Genomic DNA, 20,070 nt, shown 5'->3' with positions numbered 1-20,070 from the left:
CCACCATCCGCCCTCCTACCCAGAAGAGCCTTTTACCCCTGGGGTAAAAGTCTCCTAAATTAAGCCCTTTGGATAAGTAAGAAAGACCACACCCTAAAAGGGAGTGAAGGGAGGAAACCACTTAGAGCGTGTCCTGCGACTTGGAAGTGAGAGCCCAGAGGGGCTCTGCTGGCCCCAAGAGGAAGTCTCAGAGATGGCTGGAGGGCCAATGGTACTTGCAGACTCAGGGAGCGGGAGAAGGTCCCCCTCATGGAGAGAAGCCTGGGGGCAGCCGTTGTGCCGGTTCGCACCGCCTGTCGGGCCTGAGCCAGGAAGAAGCCGGGACAGGTAGGCCCCGCGGGGAAACGGGGGGTGCAGTCCCACAAGGGAAGGCCCCACCGGGGGCTGCCCCGAGCCTGGTTGCCCCAAGGGCCTAATCAGGAAGGGAGAAAGCACAACTCTGGATGAGCTCAGCAGCGATGAGACAAGACCCAGCAGGCTCCAGGAGAGAAGAAGGACCTGCGGGCGGCATTGGCTAGAACTCGAGAGGTGGGAAGATGACAGTAACATGAGCTCACCGGCTCCAGGGTGCAGTACCTGCCTGATCAAGGGCCCGGGGGCAGCCAGCTCCTCGTCCCAGATCAGCCACTCCCCGGCTTCTGAAGTGACTGCAAAGCCAGCTGGTCTGAGATGTGCCTGTGAGCAGCTGGGCCCAGGCATGGCGGAAGAGCAGCAGAGGAGAGGAGAGGAGAGTGGTGGAGACAGCCCATGTGAGGCAGTCCTGAATGTGTGTCTCAGGGGGTCACAAGCACCCAAGGTCTAGGGCACAGAGAGACGGTCTTCTCCTGGCAGGACAGCAGAGGAAAAGGAGACGGGATGACCAGGACCTTTTCTTGGCAGTAAGTATAGTTTTGGAATTTGAGGCCAGAATGTGGTGGCCCGGAAGCAGGGTTGCATTTCGTACTCCATGCTAGTTGGCTCACAGAACAGCTTGCATCTGCACTTTAGGAAGAATCCATATCCCAACCTCAGGCAAGGCCAGAGTGTGAGTTCTCACAGCAGCAGGCTGAGATACCGGTCAATCCCTAGCTCTACCCATCCCCCCGTCTCTGCCGACACCCCAAGAATTCTCAGGCAGCTCCTCTCTGAGCAAAGTCTTCTAGTGATGATCGCTTCCTAACTTCTTTCAAGAAAAGATAGGTATCATATGGCAACTCCCAGTCCCTGGGCCCAGACAAGTCTAGTGGGAGAGCTTAAGACCGGGCGTACAGCCTGCTGCCGGGCTCTGAACCTCTGCCAACTATGCCTCCAACTAGTCCAGGCGTCTCCAAAGCCCCCTGGCTAGACGTAGCACCTTGGTTTCTGCAGGAGAAAAGGGGAGCTCCCTGTCCCCCTCAGGCAACCTTGCAGCCAGGGCCTGACCCTGAGGCCTGTGCAGCCACTCTTAATCCCCCAACATTCCTGGGAAGGTGAAATGGCCAGTAGAGATGAGGCATATTTGACCTAAGAAGTGTCCCTTTCTCTTGGATTTGCTTTCAGGTTTCTAATGGGGATCTCTGGGACTAACTGGACAAAGGAGAAACTAACGGGACCTTTTCTGCCCCTTCTAGACTCTGGCCATTATGCAGTATGGGGTGGGCTTGGGAGAGCTGTCCCAGGAGAGCTGGGGCGAGGAGCGCCTGCCTCCCTCCTGTGGGCCAGGCACACGATGGGCCAAGGTCTCTGATGACGGCACGCACCTGACAAAATTTACTTCCCACGAGGCAAGATGATAGAAATGGTCCGAGCCTTTCAGAACCCTGGTTTTTTCAAGAAGGAGACGGGCCACGCCAAGGCAAGCACACCGATTCTAGCCAAAGGTCGCCCAGGAAGCTTGTGGATGGGCAGAGGGCAGTAAACTCTATCTCGGGTACCTGGAGCCAGCAGGCAGAGAAAGCGGCTGCAGAGTCAGACCTCTTCAAAGGCAAGACAGACACAGAGGCCACCCCGGGGCTCTTTGTCTCAGAGACACCATGTACCCTCAAGACATCTCACTCCTTCGTCCTTTCTCAGCACCAAGGGCTGATGCAGCCAGCTTGCCCCTTGCACCCTCCCACCAAGGCCAGGGTGCATGGGCACCAATGAGTGTCACTGGCCACGTCCTTCAAAGCTGTCCCCCAGGCACTCACAATGCTGGTGGCTGAAAGACGGAGAGCAGCACCAAAGGAAGGGATCTTATTTAGGCACCAGCCTTTTGCTCTAGCAAAATCCGAGGAGACAACGGGTAGGGTAGGGCCCTGATACCATCCACACTCCACGTGGGCTTCAAGAACAGAAGCCCAGATCCCTGCGCCAAGAAGAGAGGACAGTCCTTTCTGAGGAGAGGAGAGTGGTGGGAGGGCTCGGCTGCTGCCCATCAGGGCTGCAGTCGTCCAGAGGACAGAAATCATGGACACTAGCCCACCAGTCTTGAGACACCAAACACAGCAAAATGTCATCATGATCAGCAGGTTCTGTGCTAAAAAATTATAACTACACAGCATTTTCTCCAGTTCTGACACCTTTTTAATAGAAATCACTGTTTTTAGGAAACAAATAGCACTTTTGTAATTTTTTTTACAATGTTTCTTACCTTGATCTTAATTTAAGTAACACTAGGAAGACCTCAATATCTTTTATTTTCCTTTTTAATTTAAAAAAAAGTTGTTGTTGTTGTTTTCCCCAGATACAAAGATTTTTGCCCTTGCATAAAAAACAGTGCCCGGACGATGACACAAGGACTCACACGGACTCACTGGACCTCACTGACACTATGACTCCTACCCTACCATGCACGGCCTCGACTACCCTTAATTGACTGTCAGCCTGAAAAACAGCTTTTCTATTCCTTATTTTAGTTTTTGTTACCGAAAAAGTAAAATAAACAACAAAATAAAACTTTTTTCTTAAAGAAAAACAAAACAAAACAAAATTTTAAAAAAAGAGAGAAAAGAAACATCTCCATTCAGTTCACACACACCTGGGTCGCGTGCTGCTTCGCTCAGAATCTTCTCTTCTTATAAATATAGAAAAGGGATGGAGCTTGTTTTCAAGTAAAAATCACTGATCCACCTTTTTTTCCTTCCTGGACACACACACCCTTCTTCCCTGCCCCGGGCAATGGCCCTCTGGGGTGGCCTCTTGCCTGTTCTTGGAGAGGGAAGGTAACCGGACCATTCACGGGACGCACGCCAATTTGCCAAAGCGGGGAAGGAGCGCGGGGAGTGGCGGGGGCTCCCAGGGCGGGAGGCGGGGTGTGCGGGAGAAGGACCCCGTGGCTGCCCTCGGTGTCCCCCTCTCCGTGCACTGGGCCCCACCCCAGACAAGAGGAAATACTGCTTATTTGATAGACTTTTCCCACCCCGGCTCCCCCTCATTCCCTCCCATCCCTCCTCTGGGCACTGGGGTTGGTTAAATCTCGATTTCCCTTTTTTGGTTTTATAGTAGTGAAAGTTTAGAAACAGGAAAGCCCACACACTCTTTGGACTTGTCTTCTCTACCTAAACAAACGGCTCGGCAAATAAGGATCTGAAACCTGCTCTCCTCCCTCCGCCCGTCCCTGCTCCCCACCCAACAAAACAAAAACAAACCCATGGTGGCTGTGGAGGCTGCTGCAGGCACACACTGGTGTATAATAGAGAGAGTAAATATATTATTTCACTTGGCATGGTGCTGGCAAAGGACCTCCAGCTGGCACTATTTCATGTAACATGGTCCAATCTTTGCATGTACACACAGAATAAGAAGGATCAATTGGCAAACTCTGGTGCCACCTGGCACAAGCATCTTCTCTCTCTCTGGAACCAAAGAACCAAAAGAATTCTGTACTTTCCAGAAGAAATCCGGCTTTGCTTTTCTAGAGTCTTCAGTGTTTTTGCTCTCCTGGCTGCCGGGATCCCGTGGCTCCTCCTCGCGGGGCTCTGTTATTTAGTCTCATCCCCCTGGGTACAGTTCGCTGTGCAGCTCTGGGAGGAGGGAGAGTGGGCCGGCGTGGAGGTGGCGGCGTTGGCAGGGGGGGTGCAGTCCGGGCCGTTGGAGATGGCCCCCACAGTGGCCTCAGAGTCTACAGGTTTGGAGAGGTCGATGCCGTGGATGAGGCGGATTAGCTGCTTTACCTTCTCCAGGGAGCTGTGCATCTCCTTCTGCCGGGCCAAGATGGTGTTCTTCATTTCCATGCATTTCTGCAGCAAATGAGAAGGGCAGTGGCACTGAGCCTCCGTGGCTTTTCTGACAGGCCTGGCGGCCCTCTCCAGGGAAAAGAACCCTGCTGGCTGGTGTGCAGCCCCTAGACCTTGCCCTGCTCTGCACTGGAGGCGGCACTACTGCCCAACGGAAGGAGGAGGCCCAACAGGCAGGAGGGAGAGTGCAAGTGCGTGCTTTAAAAGCCAACCCTGGGGCGCCTGGGTGGCTCAGCGGGTTGAGCCACTGCCTTCAGCTCGGGTCATGATCTCAGTGTCCTGGGATCGAGTCCCGCATCGGGCTCTCTGCTCAGCGGAGAGCCTGCTTCCCTTCCTCTCTCTCTGCCTACCTCTCTTGTGATTTCTCTCTGTCAAATAAATAAATAAAATCTTAAAATAAAAAAAAAAAAAAAAAAAAAAAAAAAGCCAACCCTGCTTGACACTAGGATTTAAAACAAAGGGTGAGTTACCACTCTAACGCTACAAAAGAAAAGCAATTTAAAAACAACATTCCCAGAGCTGTGCTGAGGCTGCTGGGGCAGGTTTCGGTATGCTTCTGCCGTGCAAGTGGGTGCTAACGTGCTCAGGACTGGGCTGGGCTTTCGAGGATAGAAAATGAACCAGTGGTATCTGGGTCCAATCGGAGGGCTACTGAGGATCACTTGGTCGGCAAGAATTTAGAGGCAGGCCTGGGGCAGCACAGTGATATTTGGCAGAATCAAACACTGCAGCCAACAGAAACCCTTCTGCTCGGCCATGGACTCGGAGTCTTTTGCCCTTTTGCTCAAGGTCTCCCACAGCTGCTGGCTTCTGTTCTAGGCAGGAAGAGACGCAAAACCTGCATGCCATGGGGAGTATGGTGATGAGGAGAAGGCAGTCGAGTGGGACAGCCCAATTGCCACCAAGTCCAGGGTCCCACCTGCTGTCCATGAGGGCTGAGGCCCCCTGGCTCCAACAAGGGGAGGGGCACCTACTCAACGAGAAGTAAAACTTGCTTTGGAAGGGGCCTCAGAATCTCTGCTGCAAAGACAACCTGCTCTCCACCTGGACAGGCCAGGCTGGGCAGTATTTACTTCCAATACTTGTCTCCAGGAACCTCTCTTCCTCAGGCTGGTCAGGAAAATCTAGAGACACCATCAGCAGGGTGTGGAAGAAAGGACGGGAACGAGAGGCCGCGCAGACAGACCACTAACTAGGACGATGAGAAAGGCTTCTATGCAGGGGCCTGATCTGTGTCTCCCTGGCACCGGGAGAGGCTTCACACTCCTCCCAAACCCACTGAGGAACACACAGGGGTGTGGCCGTCCTGCTATAGCTGCTACGGCATCTCTTCAGCCTGGAGACTGAAAAGCCTCTCTCAGACCAAAGCCAGTGGGAGGTTCCAGAGCTTGGTGAAGACACCATATACCAACTGGCCACCTGTCCTGAGGGCCAGACTGTAACCAGAGGCGAACTCTGCGTCCACCCCCAGTCTCCCGTGTTAGTAAGCTGACGGACCTGAACCCGCCCCGGGAGACACATGGATGACTGTGGTCATGCAAGGGCCCCGGTCTGTAGCCACAGCTGAAGGCACGAGCTCTACTTACACTTATAGAACTGCTGAGCTGTTTCACCTTCTGCTCTAGCTGTTCTCGTTCTTGTTTTAAGTCTGAACTCCATTTAAGTAATTTCTGTTTCTCTTCTTCTTTTGCTGAAAAAAAAAAAAAAAAAAGAAAGAAACTGTTTTAACAATAAATTCTTTGAAAAGGCCACTGTGTTCAGAATGCTGGCCAAAGAAGGTATTTTGGCCAAAGTTCTCCTGCGCGCCAGCTGGCGTGCAGATTGTGCCCTCCTAGAACTTCCCGTAGTCTGTGCGTGGCCAGGTACGCTAAGGAGACTGGTGGTGGTGTGGGCCTGGCTCTATGTAGGACTTCCGCCCCAAGAAAATAATACACAATCTTTTCATTTTGTTCAAGAAAAGCTATTCATTTTTAACTTTAAATTTCCTTTTGAAAACAAAATAAATGCGACCTTGTAGTACTATTTTTTTTTTTTTTTAAAGCAAGGGGAGGCTTACACAAAAGGGGATGAGGATGATTCTTTACCTGCTTTGTAGGCAATATAGGAATGAACAATTGCTAAAGTTCCAGGCCATGGAATTGCTTCTTCCTTCTTCAGCATCTGAAACGAGGGTTAGAATTTTACCTTGAAAGGTGGTATAAACACACAACCCCTGTGTAGTGACAAGCAACGCTGTCTGTAGCTATCGGTAAACACAAACCAGGAAGGACTTACGGTGTGGCAGGGTTGCAAAACCCTGGTCTATACTGTCTAGACTATGAGGTTCCAGATACTCCTGACAGGATGAGGTTCAATGACAGGAAAAGCCAAGCCACTTGAGCCCCAGCTTGGGATGAGGCTGGGACCTGGCTGGGCATTCCTAGCTTCTCATATATGCCACATATTAAGGCCCAACTGCTCTGACAGCCAGAACCACTTTCAGACAAGCCACGGGCCTGCAGGACAGTAGCAACCACTGGTAGTTTTATCCTTGATCGCCATGTCTTAATTTTAGTTTTTCATGATCCTCAAAGATAGCCTGACCAAGAAAATTAAATATTAGTCCCAAATACTAAAGTATAATCTAGACCTTGTGAAGAAAATTATCAGATGGTCACAGAGCAGCATCAGGAGAGAACACAGAGAGAATGGTCTCTACTACCTCTCGAAGACAGTAGGATGAAGACCAGGGTTAAAAGGGGGAAACTGGGGTGCCTGGGGGGCTCAGTCAGTTAAGCGGCTGCCTTTGGCTCAGGTCATGATCCCTGGGTCTTGGGATCAAGTCCCATGTCAGGCTCCTTGCTCAGCAGGGAGCCTGCTTCTCCCCTGCCAGCCATTCCGCCTGCTTGTGCGTGCTGTCTCTCTCTCGCTTGCTCTCTCTGTGTCAAATAAATAAAACCTTAAATAAATAAATAAATAAATAAATAAAAGGGGAAAACCAGAATTCTCTCAAACAGGATTCCAAAGAACTGAGCAGCATCCCAAAGCTTCCTGAGCTACTGGGTCTATTTATTATTTATACTTTGCCTACTTTCAAAAAATGCTGAGAGAGCTTATCATATATGGATAGTTGAGAAAAAGAAACCAGAAACTAAACAGAGAAGGAGGAAGAGGCTAGGACAGTTAACATTTGCCTTTCCAGTCCATGAAATAGCAAGACGGCCACTTTACAGTTAGTTCTCTGATCCCAGTGACAACACAGGTTAAAGGGGAAACTATTGTTTATTTGAATTAAACAGTCAATTGGGCACTTTCCTTTGAGGGTTTTTATGTCCAAAAGAAGAGTCTCAAAGCCACCTATTGGGTTTGGACCGTTCTTAGAGAAAGAGGCAGAAAGTCTTATGGCTTTGAAAGAGCAAGGTCATGAGAAGATAAGTCATTTTAAACAAAGGGAAGCAGTTAGAGTCTTTCTACCCATACACAGACTCACCACCTCAGTAATAGGACAGAGAAGCTTGAGAGGATGGACGCTATGTGGGTGAGTGCGGTACCAGGAACAGACCAGAGGTGGCCAGGGGAACTATCAGGAGAGGCAGGAGACTCGCCATGCCCCCGGATCTGAGGGGAAAGGAGGTGCTCCTGACCACACTTCTCCTCCTGAGCCCTCGTCTGACCCACCCAGAGTACCTGGTCCTGACATCTGGGACAGATCCACATGCCCTTGGGAATCGTTTTCAGAGGAGGGTCTAAGCAGTCCAGATGATACACACGGGAACACGTATCACACATGAGCAACTGGCCACTTTTTCTGCAAACGCTGCAAAAATCCTCATGGATATCACCCTAGGAAATGGAGAGGAAAGGTAAGAGAAAGGACAAAAAAGGTGAAATGTGAACGTTGACATGCACATTCTGGACATGTATGTTTCCGGACAATCAGCTGTGCCCCCTCCAACATGTTACAAAAGTACTCGAGGAAAGCAGGAATTACCAGTGGCACAGCCCCCACTTGCTCCACACAGCCGACCCTGGGCAGGGCAGTCTCCTTAAACTAGAGTTTACAGAAAAGCCGTGTAATCACCTAGGCCCTAATTCATTTTATAGCACTTATGTTTTGGTAGAGTCCAACCCACAAGTCATAAAGTTTGAACCATTGAAATCCATTCATCAAAGTGTTCCACAATAGGATACCAACAATTCTCGTTACCCATCATTTTTAGGGGAGTTCAGGATTGGGAAAAGAAGACAGATAAGAAATGGAATTTAAAAAAAAAAAAAAGAATTGGAATTTTACTAAATTCTTTGCTTGCTCAGGAAGAAAAAAATACAGTGCACGTACAAATAGTAAAAGATTAAGTCAGGAACAAATTAAACTCACACGAGCTTTCTAATATGAAGAATTTAAAAGCCAGAGCAACAGCTGACAATGTTCTCTTAAAACCACTATTTGGCATTTGCTGTTCAATGGACCATTCTATGCTGGGAGGCTTTATTCCTCCCCATAAAATACGTCACCAGATGGAAAAAGATGCGCAGCCCCAGGGTCCCCTGCCTGTCTCCCAGCCCCCACCACGGACAGTGCTGCTGCTCTAAGTCTGCTGGAGCCTTCTGAACAGAAGGCGCCATCAGAAAAGGAGAACTACTTAAACTGGAGAGGAGAACACTGGGACAACAACAACAACAAAAGCTATTTAGGGGAAAGGTATTTTTCAGCAGGTCCATCCCTGGCCTGTTCTGGAAAGAGGACGGAGAAGGAAGACTGAAGGAACATGCCAGACGCTGGCCGCCAACGCAGTGCCACGTCCTGGAGCCCCCTCTTCGCTTCCGGTGTATTGTTTTATGTTTCTAGGCTGTTCTGCCAGAAGGCCTGATACAGAAACTCTGCACAGACAGCAATGCTCCAGTCTTCCTTCCTATGCTGTTAAACCCTCAGCCACCACTGCTGGAGGAACTCCTCCCAGACCTACAGTTTCTCTCTAAAGAAAAGGAAACTTTCTCTGTAATTCACTGAGGTATCCAGAGCCTAGAAAACTGGCTGCAAAAAGTTGTAAGATAATTAGAGTGTGGACCAATTTTAGTCTTTCTTAGTAAGAAAATGTCATCTCTGGGCAATAAAAAATAGTATACGACCAAAAATACTGCATGAATGTGTGGCCTCAAGGTTCAGCTCTGAGGCAGCTAAAGAGGTGAAGGTTTCATCCCTTGATTAACTGGAACTTTCTTCTTTCCTTCTTAAAATCAGGCTGAACCGCACTCCTCTCTAGAGAAACAGTCTTTCTTGAGCCTGAATGAGTCTGCATCTTTATGAAGTTTATACAAATTTTAAGGTTTCAGAGATCTTGTCAGATGAACCCTAGATAAATTACCAGTGATGAAGTAAAACAAAGCAAAACAAAACAAAAATACCGGACATCTTGTTCCGTTGGCTCAAGAGTTCTGCTCACTTTCTTTTACCCCTGAGCAGGAGCACTGCAAGAACTGGAGGCCAGACAGTATGTAAATAAAGGCTAAATAATTTCTTTCAAGTTTCTAAAGAGAAGAAGACATCCTATCCTATTTCCATGTTCGAGAGCAACAGGTCTTTCCGTTCGGAGTCAGGACCCCTTTATAAATCTTAAAACTTAAATTTATTTATATATACTTATATATACTTTATAATATAAATGTTTATATATATGTATATATTTTATATATAGAAATAATATATACCTACATATTATTTATATATTATTTGAGTTAGACTTAGAAGTTTCAAATTTTCATTTTTGAAGTAATTACAGAAATACAGGAAGTTACAAAAACAGTGTACTGAAAAACCGTCAGACCCCGGAACCCACTAAGGGCACATTCCATGAGCCCTCAGAGTTATGACGTCATTACAGGTCAGGTAATATCTGGAAAACTCTACTGGTTACTCTTGAGAGAAAGAGAGTGAAAATGGCAAAGAATATTTTAGTATTACCACGAAAATAGTTTTGCTTTTACGGACCCCAAAAAGAGTCTCAGGGACCACACCTGGAGAATGACTGCCCAAAGAAATGAATAATACAATGACCAGGTACAGATGTTATCTACCCAGAACGGGTTCTCTGGTTCAAGAGAGCAGAGAAGTCCCGTGGAGGTGCTGCTCCAGGTCAAAAGGCTCAGGCTTTGGTGACTGCATCCCTACCATAAACCAAAGGTTAAACTGAAAGATGGTGACCCCATGATTCTCTGATAGGAGCCGAGTCTGTATGTTTTTTGCAAACACCCTGGCTGTATCAACCGCAACTTCATCATCCGCTGAAAGAACTGTATAGCTGTGTCAACACATCTTCCCTTCTCATAAAGTGTGAGTGGCAACAAGGTATGTGCTGAGGATTAGTGTCTGGCTGGGTTTTGCATTACCAAGTCCTTCTAGACGGTTATTGATCCCCAGGAAATGCTTGCTGCTCAGCTGTGATTATTTAATTAATGTTGTTGGGGCTTGTTTTACCCAGCAGCAAACATACAGAGTCCTGTGTGCTGATTTTAATCACAGCTACTGTTGGGATACTGTAAAAGTAGAAGTCAATTATCTTAAAAAAAAAAAAAAAAAATCCATTCCACTAGGTTTAACTCAGAAAGTTCTAACGTATTTAGTGGTTTTAGAAAAGCCTTCTTTTACTTTCAGATTTCTGAAAAGTGCAGCGTTTGCATTTTAAGACAAAACCTGGCAGAAGCTTTTGTGATTGGATCTAAATAGATCCTTGGGGTTCAGTCTCTCAAAGAAAGCCACAGATCCCCATCAGGGGTCAACACTTAGGAAAGACACTCACGCACAGAACCACAGAATCACCTGTTCCCCCACATTTGTATCCCACTCTGTGGGAGTCCCCTACCAAGAGGTCAGAGGCCACCAATTCTTCCAGCAACGCTTCAGCTGCAGAGAAGTTGGGACAACCTTTGGTGCCGCAAACAAGGTTTCTGACAAGGACTCCTAGTCCTCATTACTCCGGACAGGTAGAAAACCTGCATCAATTACTCATGCCAAAGTCAGGTGGGCTGGATGAAATTCTGAATTTCAAGAGCACAGCTGAGTCTGTAGTCACCAGTTATGTCCAAGAAGGAAGGCTGCCAGAGAACGGAACTCCACTATGACCCAGTCCTCCAAAGAGGACACTTCCTTTGCTGCTTCTAGAATTTAAACTCAGAATGTGCATATGGTATTCTTTTGATCTTTGGAAAAGGGTAGTTCATTAGCAAGCACTAAGAACCTTCCAGTTCAAGTGACCTTTTACCTGAAGATGATCCTAAAGACAAACTCTGTAATTCACAAAAGAAATGGGACATGTATAAAATGAAACTCTCGGTTTCCCTCCTCAAACCCACTCCTTTTGCCATCTCGAGGAAAGGACAGTTTTATCCTACTAGTTGCCAAGGCTGAAAACTCTTGGATTCACATTTGACTATTCTCTTTTTCTCACACCTCATATCTATTCCTGCTGGCTCTTCAAAATATACGCAGACCTGGTCACTCTCTTCCAGCCCTAGGTCTACCACGCTACCAGGCCAAGTCATCCTCAGCTCTTGCCTCCTAACTGGTCTTCCTGCCTCATCCTACCCTCTCCACAGTCTCTCTGCAGATTTCAGACACAGTAATCCTTTTAAAATCCAAGTTGATTCTGTAAACACCTTAAAAATAGGAAATGCAGGCAAGAACCACCAAAAGATGCTAAAATCACTGGGTAACAATTTGCTGGGGAACTGGATATTTATACAGCTCAAAACTATCTCTGCCAGAGAAACAAGGCACCTTTACAAGTGGAGAAATTTGACGCAATCTATGTTAAAAGATGAAAGCTAACATCACCGACAACAGGACAGACTGACGGCATGTGGTACCTGTCATGAAAAGGACCACCATCACGCACTCAGTGTTCCTACAAGTGTCTACTGAGGAGACAACGAGATCATGCACATTGAGGGACTTGCTATGCAGCAACTGGCCTACCTTTTACGGACTGTCAATGTCATGAACAAAGAAAGGCTGAGAAACTGCTCTAGAGTAAGGAGAGGGAAGAGGGAATACCATGACAACAGTTATCAAGAGTGATCTTAACCTGGATTCTGGAGCAAAAAAAACCAAAGTGCGCCTAAGGCAATTACTGAGACAACCGGAGAAACCTGAATATGGAATATATATTACAGAATCATATCTACTTAATATTAAGTGTCCTCAATTTGATAACTGCACTGTGCCTCTATCAGAGAATACCTCTGTTCTTGGAAGAAGAAATACGCTGAAGGGTTTGCAACTTCTTAACTAGTTTAGCAAAGAGAGAGAGAGTGTGTGTGTGTGTGTGTGTGTGTGTGTGTGTGTGTGTGTGTGTGTAGGGGGAGCATATGGCAAATGGTAACAATCAGTGAGAATCTGGGTGAAATGTATATAGTTGTTCTTTGTATTTTCTTGCAACTACTCTGTAGGTTTGGTATTTTTCAAAGTAAAAAGTTGAAAAATTACATCACTCCTCTCCTCAAAGCCCTCCAGCAGTCCCCACCTCTCCCTCCAACCAAAAGCCCTAAGGCCCTGAGCCCTGGGCCCCGCCTCCTCTGGAAAGTCATCTCCCACTGTCTCGGCCTCCCTCAGCCCTGCTGTCCTGGCCTTCTAGCTTTTCTTCCCCACCATGTAGGTGCCCACCTCATGGCTTCCACACTGCTGCTCCCTCTGCATGGAATGGTCTCCCCCTGACACACTCTCACACCCTCCCCCTCCCACCAGAGAGGCTCTCTCTTCCCTCCCCTTGTAAAACAGAGGAGCCTGCAGCCCTCCTGCTTCATTCCCCCTAATTCTGTCCCTGTTTTCTCGACAGCACTTATCACTACCTTTTCTGTGTTCATTTGCTTATCGCCTGCCTCTGGCCCTGTAACAGTAGCTCCTGGAGGGCAGGGAGTTGGTTTTGTTCCCCCTTCTGTCCCCAGCCTCCAGAACAGCACCTGCCCAGCAGAGTAGTGCTGGGGAAGTATTTGCTGACTAAACTCACGGCTAGGTAAATGCTCATTTAAGATTAGTGCGCTTGTGAGAAGACATACTGATGGTCAGCAGAGGGGCGGGGTTGAGAGGATGGGGAAGACAGGTGAAGGGGACTCGAGAGCACACCTGACGTGGCGAGCCTTGAGTAATGTATCCAACTGCTGCATCACTGTATTGTACACCTGAAACTAATAACCGTGCTGTATGATAACGAGACTGGAATTAAAGTTAAAAACTTAAAAATAAGTAAAAAACAAAAAACACAAAATCTCAGGGTACTAGCTTCGAATCCTGCAGTTTCCACGTGCAGGCTACTAAGTATCTGACACTTTCCAGGAACCTGTTTGGTCGGCTCTGCTGAATAAAGTGGCTTGAAAGAAGTTTTCCACCTCTGGAATGCTGCTTGAAGCAGGAAGCAAGGACTGCTGCACGATCGCGTGCCTTGCTCCTTTCCCTCACCCCAAAACACAGACGATGGAAACCTGGGCACCTTTCAACTACATGAGCTGACTTCCCACCCCATCCGTCTTCCTGAGAGCTCATTCACAGCTGACCAAATGCAGATTTTAAGAACTCTGACTGAGCCTCATGATGTTGTAGGTGATTCTCAAGGACATGCGGGACCTGGGGCCCCAGCACAAGGCTGCTTTCCGTGGTCTAGTGTCCTGTAGGGATTACTGCTGTTCCAGGGTTAGTCAAGGAGATGCAGCTGGTAAGGACACAACACATGATAACGGTTTCCCCGGTTTAAGCTCTCAGAAAGAGAGCATGCTTTTCCCAAGTTACTTACGTCTGTGGAGGTGGGGCTGGGCAGGGACACAGGCTGAACAGGTGCAGGGAAAGTGAATGTGGTCTCTGTCTTTTCATTTTCAGGGGAGTCAGGATGACTGGATGGGGGGGATGTTGGGGTAAGGGCTCCAAACCCCAGCACTGCATTGTATTTTGGAGGACGACCTATATACCAAGAGAAGGGAACAAAAGGGGAAAAAGGGGGAGGGAAAGAAAGGGGGAAAAATGATCTTACATACCTTTGGCCAGTGTTCCTCATTGGCTAGCATGGAAAAGGAAGTGAGGTAGCAGACAGAAGGTTAATACAACAGTCTCAAAGAGAGGAAGAGAAGCAAAGATTTAAATGTCATTAGAAACAACTGCATGAGTCTCAAAAGAAAGGAGGATTAAGAGAGCCTTGGAGAATGACAGGAGGGCTACGTCATGTCAAAGGGCCCGGCCTTGGGTGGATCACGGTGACACTCTTGGATTATTATGATTTGAGATTTCTAGGGTGAGAATAAGACACCGAAGCTCTACAGGGGCCACAGCTAGGAATATGAGTTTATTTTTCCACCACTTCTACATATTGTTCTCTAAAGGTTCTCTGTTAACCATCATCCTTGCAATCAGTAAAGAGTCCCTGTTCCCACAAATGGATTTATTCAGGATCTCTGCTTTTTTCTTTTCTCTCCTATCTATATTTTGGTCATTTCACTGCTTGTGAGGATGGAAGAAGGCACACTGAGGAGGCAAAATTCAAGTTAACTATTCTTACCCCTTGCTGATGGAGCTAGACAGAAATATGTCCTGGGACTAGTTGGAACCTGAGAGCTAAAAGGATGATCTGATCTTAACAACGATTTTAAGTATGACTGGAGTCAGATCCCCTCCGCAGTTGCTCAACAACTGTCTCCCGTTTCTGTCTCAAACACTCTGGTGAACTCCATGTCTAAAGACTGGGGCCTGTCAGCAAATCTCGGAGAAGGCCCTGCCATCAGCAATGCCACTAGAAGACTGCCTGGAGGAAGAGCCCTGGGAATCAAGCCCCCCACTACAGAGGATCTATGAATGGACCCTGATGGGTGTGGCAACACTGGTCAACCACTCCTGCTTTATGATACACCTAAGCCAGGGTCCTTGTCAGAAGGACCAGGATCAAAGCTTTTAAGCTTTGACTGATCAAAAGTATATGCTCAGCACGGCAAAGGGGGAAAAAAAAAAAAGGTAGAGAGGCACACAATTGCCTACGAGCACTGGTGAAAGGTACAGGGGTTCACAACTTTGCCAACAGTTATAATTTATATCAGGATTATGCACAAGAGTCATGATTCTGTCAGACATTACACAAATCTTACCTATCTGTGTTAAACTGACAATGTCTGCAGTACAAACAGAACATACAGGTTTGTCTTTTCTAGGAAACTGAGGGCTGCCCAAAGGGGAAGTGAAAGATGAATGCTCTTTGTTTACCCGCAGAAGGCACATCGTAGGCATTGTGAATACAGGCTTTTATCCTCTGACCTTGGCAAGTGAGGCCAAGGTCTTTCTGGCTCCTTTAACCCCTGTCCTCTTAGCAGATACTCCCCACCAGTACACCAATTAACTGTGGCTTCTGACTGGGGGCTCCTTTCTGAGAACTGGGTCAGAGGTCACTAAAAATTACCAAAACTAAAACAACAAAAAGTAACCCACAGCACTGGTTACTGTGGCCCAGAAATCAATAGGAACGAATGACTTAGGATCTCCCATGGAAATATCTGCAGCCACCTAGAGGACAGGTAGGTAATGAACCATTAGAATGGGTGGCTGCTGGTGGGTGCACGATCTGATCTGGCGAGGAGGTGGTAATAGTACAGTTGCAGCCCTGCCTAAGGCAGACGAAAGAAAAGGGTCAGGATGACCTCCTAGGCTTCCGAGAGCTCTGAGACAGTGTGTGCTTATGCAAAAATTAGTATGCTACTCCACTCTGCAACCTTCCTAGCCTGGAACTATAATTCAGGGACACATTATCATGTGGAGAAAGGGACCTTGGGATGTATTACTGACATCAAAGAACAATTTCAGAACCTTATTTATGAGCTCAAACCCAGAGCTATTAAGACCTACTCAGACCTGCATGGAAGGCTGCTGCCTCTGCCCTGCCCACAAGGAAGGGGCGCCAACGCCCCGCCAGGCCTGAAATATGGGAGATGGGGCTCTTTAGGAACTTCTACTTCAGGGAGACTGTTTCGACAATGACCTCCTCTTCCTCAGCTGGAGATGTCCTCCACTCACAGATTCTAAGTCCTTAGTGTGGCTACGTCTTTCCTTCCTGGAAAGTCTGCAGCTCACAGAGACCCGAGTCAAGCTCTGGTCTTGCTGGCAGCAGGACGACTTCCACACTACTAAGAACACCTTGGCAACAGCAATGCTCTGCTCTGCTCTGCTCAATGATGCTAAAATGCTTCCTTTCACACAATGTTCTGTTCGCTGTGCTATTCATGGACAGTCTGATGGGCCTGGGGCAGAAATGCTGTATTAAGCCATTTCCTTAAGTCAGCTTTGCCAGAATCCTAGGAAAGGCAGCTTGCAGTTCAGTATACAGAACTCTAAGGAGAAGTCTCCCTCTCTTCTCCCCCCATTTTCAGAGAACAGCAACAACAAAACTATGTTCAAGGGATTTAGGAGTCAGGCTCTAGGACAAGGGGAGGAAGGAGGGGGAAGAAACATGACACAGAAAGCAGAAGCAATAGCGAGGGAGAGCTCCAAAAAGGTACTCACCTCTCTTCCGGGTCCCAGGATGCATTGTACTGTTCAGGTATGTGACTGCGCTCTTCTTACGCTTTGAGGATTGAAGGAGGAAAGGTAACTAGCTGAATATCATGGTTCCTACCAATACCGGCATAAGCTATGGCCACGCACAGCATGCCTGCCAACACGCCAGCGAGTGAGTGCAAGTCACCCAAGGTCTCAGTGCTAATGGGCTTTAGTATATCTACTTGGCTCTGAGAGAACAGAATATTCCAGAGAGGTCTGCCTCTGCTTCGGATGACAGCTGTGTTGAAGCCAAGATGAGTTAAATTTTTACGATAGGTTTGTATTTACTCCAACTTAGGGAAAAAACGAAGGGGAAAGCAGTGAATGATACAAATGAAGTAGTATGATTAGCCCGAGGAAAACCCATCATTTCACAAAGCTGGCCAAGTATAATCAGGGTACTGTTCTTCGGCAGGTTTTTCAGATGGGAGGAGACGGAAAAAACCATAAATAAAACTAGAACAGAGAGGGGAGGGCCAAGTTCTGGCCAGGAATACCTCCGGCTCAAAGACGGCTCCGCTGTACACTGGATTTGCCGTCGTTCTTCTTTTTCGCTCTTGCCTCTTGCTTTGGATTTCTTGGGAAAGCAAAAGGTTTGAATTAGAAGGGAGGTATAGAGAACCTCGAAAACCGAACTTCATTGTTTATCTTTTGGTTTTCCCATGACAAATGAGAAACGGGGCACATCTCTCTGTGTCACCGCAGCCTCAGCAGAGGCAAGCGCACTGCTGGGAACAAAGGCATGGGGCCATCTATTCTCACCTCTCAGAAAGCAAGACCATGCTGTCCCACAGGGTGGCTCTCTGTGACCCAGAGCTGAACAACAGATGACACTTATAAACAGGCTGTCCTCGTCTACTTTTAGTTCACTGGAATACAGGTGTGGATGAACTCTATCCACAGACCTAGACTGACCATAGTTCACCATTCTTGAGTAAAATAACTAGGACAGGTGTAGCTTTGTAACTTCTTAAGATGTGGATAACCCAGAGTGATTGAAAAACACAAAGATTTGTCAGAGGGGCATCTGATACTTCATGCTGTCAGGGGAAAAAAGAGAGTTCCTCTAAAGGGAACAGCAGTCAGTTTAATACAGGCAGCTGGGGAGTCTCCCTTGGACAGCAGTGTGGATGACAACAGGGAGGGGAGGGGATGAAGTTAGAGGAAAGGCAAGTTTGACTCCAAAGGAAAGAAAGTCCACACTAGCTGAATTATACACTACTGGCGTTCCAGCAATAAATTCAACACCATTTCCAAGAACAAAGCTCTGGGCCACAAGCAAAGCAGCACTGTATCTTCTCTTACCTTCTAGATGGTCATGTGTTACCAATCCTAGAGACACCATGAAGGCAAGTTTCTGTGCCAGAGAAACAAGAATGTACTTCAGTTTGGGTTCTCACAAAGCCAACTGTATGTTCCTAGTTAGACTCCTCGGCAAAGCCAGCCCAACGGGCTGGTCACGTGAAGGAAGGAGGCCAGGTTCAGGTGACCAAAGAACAGACACCTCCCAGAGCCACTGTGGAGGCTTTCTGGTCTCAAAGGGATCACAAGAGAAGGACTGTGGCTTGCATCTTCTACTTTCTCAATGACAGAAATCAGCATCTTTGAGTGCCCTAAGTTTTTTTGGTTTTTTTTTTCCAGAAAAATCCTCAGAGAGGGAAGAGGATTTCATACTCAGAAAACATGCAGAGGTTACAACAAAGAGCCTCCCATACAACACGCTCCAAGTTCTAAGTACTTCACTTATCATAGCAGGCCAGGGTTTCTTACATTTTTACTTCCAATGACTGGACAATGCTAGCTCAAAGCTAAATGAGTTTTAGGAACAACAGCTGATAGTTCTGCTTAATACTACGGTTTTAAAATCAAACATGGACCTAAAAATTATGGAGGAATCTCTCTTTGGAGACCACTCTCAGGGCTCCATCAGAAGTTCAACTGATTAGAAAACTGAATCCCAAAGCTGGAACATTAGACGCTTAGAGTTGGAGAGTGCAAAACACTGATTCCTATTTTGCTCAGCAGTCACGTGTGGTCTGGAAAGTATGTTTTCATTTGCACATGGCTGCTAAATATGCCAAACAACAGATCACCAACTTCTCTCACTGATTATTATAAAAAAAGAATATCATCAACTGTTAGGACATAGTCCTGTGGAATTGTTTGTATCACCGTTTGGTCTTTAAAAATCCTGACAGCTTACCCTCAACATTCAATACCATGGTATTTTGGCCTGAAGTGAGAGATTCAAGCTGTTTAAGATACTGAGTATTTTAGGAAGAAACAGTCCCTGAACAAGCCACTTGAGAACACAGAAGTGTCCTTTACCGGTATGCTCAGAGTTCTGAAGAAATGTTTTTATTTCTTATTTCAAAAACTTAGGTGGGAGCCTATCCCCGACCGCCAGCGTACTTTGGTAAGGAAAAGCACTCTTAGACCTGCTGCCCATTTTCCACACTGCATGTTGAAATGGCATACATGCGGTGATTGCCAATGAACTACATTCCTGCTTTTCACTATTCTTCACAACCTGAACAAGATTAGAAGGCTGTCTACCAGCTGTTCTCTGTAGAGCAGCAGGTAGTTTGACATCCCAATGCACCTTCTTTTAATCAAGTGGCAGTACTCTTCTTGGCTAGTCACAAACAACTCATCTTTGCCAGTCTACTTTGAGCTCACCAAAAAAAAAAAAAAAAAAAAGAAAGAAAGAAAAAAAGTAAAAACAAAATCTCCTCTCCTCTGGAACAGATTTTCAGTGATAAAGAGAATGAAAAGTTGTCAAGAACTTCTGCCTCATGTATGCATCACGCGTGTACCAAAAACTAATTTATTCTCTTCTTGGCAGTGATTCTGTCCAATTCGAAGGTGAATTATCTACCACTCTACATGGTAGTGGTGCTCGCTTGCCCACACTGGGCTACCAACGTAAGATATCCTTTTCCTTTGGTAATTTTGTGGATGCCTTCGTAAGTTCCTCAGCAATTTGCATCACTGGTACTTCTTTCTAGTTCAAGTTTTGATCCCTTCTTTACAGATAAATTAAAAACAAATCCATTTCAGGGGCACTTGGGTGGGTCAGTCATTAAGCGTCTACCTTCAGCTCAGGTCATGATCCCAGGATTGAGCCCCGTATCAGGCTCCCTGCTCTGCGGGAAGCCTGCTTCTCCCTCTCCCACTCCCCCTGCTTGTGTTCCCTCTCTCGCTGTGTCTCTTTATGTGTGTCAAATAAATAAATAAAATCTTAAAAAAAAAAAAAAAAAGAAAGAAATGAAACTAATATAACAGTGTATGTTAACCAACTAGAATTATAATAAAAACTTTAAAAATAGGGGCACCTGGGTGGCTCAGTGGGTTAAA

The 20,070-nt window shown here is 46.9% G+C and overlaps 1 protein-coding gene across 15 annotated transcripts in view; it reads right to left on the bottom strand.

Annotated features, from left to right (window-relative positions):
• Positions 1-344: 344 nt before the first annotated feature.
• Positions 345-20,070, bottom strand: part of PHF21A (PHD finger protein 21A) — a 193,125-nt gene continuing 173,399 nt past the window's right edge. For 11 of the 15 annotated variants that reach the window (XM_046014659.1, XM_046014658.1, XM_046014665.1 and 8 more), the window contains 8 exons: positions 18,019-18,070; positions 17,211-17,290; positions 16,678-16,738; positions 13,937-14,100; positions 7,842-7,997; positions 6,260-6,335; positions 5,762-5,865; positions 345-4,178 (listed from right to left, as the gene is read on the bottom strand). In XM_046014659.1, coding sequence (XP_045870615.1) covers positions 3,921-4,178; positions 5,762-5,865; positions 6,260-6,335; positions 7,842-7,997; positions 13,937-14,100; positions 16,678-16,738; positions 17,211-17,290; positions 18,019-18,070 — 951 coding nt within the window. In that variant the 3' untranslated portion in view covers positions 345-3,920. Of the gene's footprint in view, positions 4,179-5,761; positions 5,866-6,259; positions 6,336-7,841; positions 7,998-13,936; positions 14,101-14,174; positions 14,198-16,677; positions 16,739-17,210; positions 17,291-18,018; positions 18,071-20,070 lie in introns of all 15 variants that reach the window. The other 4 variants (XM_046014668.1, XM_046014670.1, XM_046014672.1 and 1 more) reach the window with 1 other exon arrangement.

Source organism: Meles meles, chromosome 8, assembly GCF_922984935.1.
Source record: "Meles meles chromosome 8, mMelMel3.1 paternal haplotype, whole genome shotgun sequence".
In the NCBI taxonomy this organism is placed as follows: domain Eukaryota; kingdom Metazoa; phylum Chordata; class Mammalia; order Carnivora; family Mustelidae; genus Meles; species Meles meles.
Note: the sequence above shows the minus strand (reverse complement) of the source record. Positions and strands in the feature narration are given on the sequence as shown.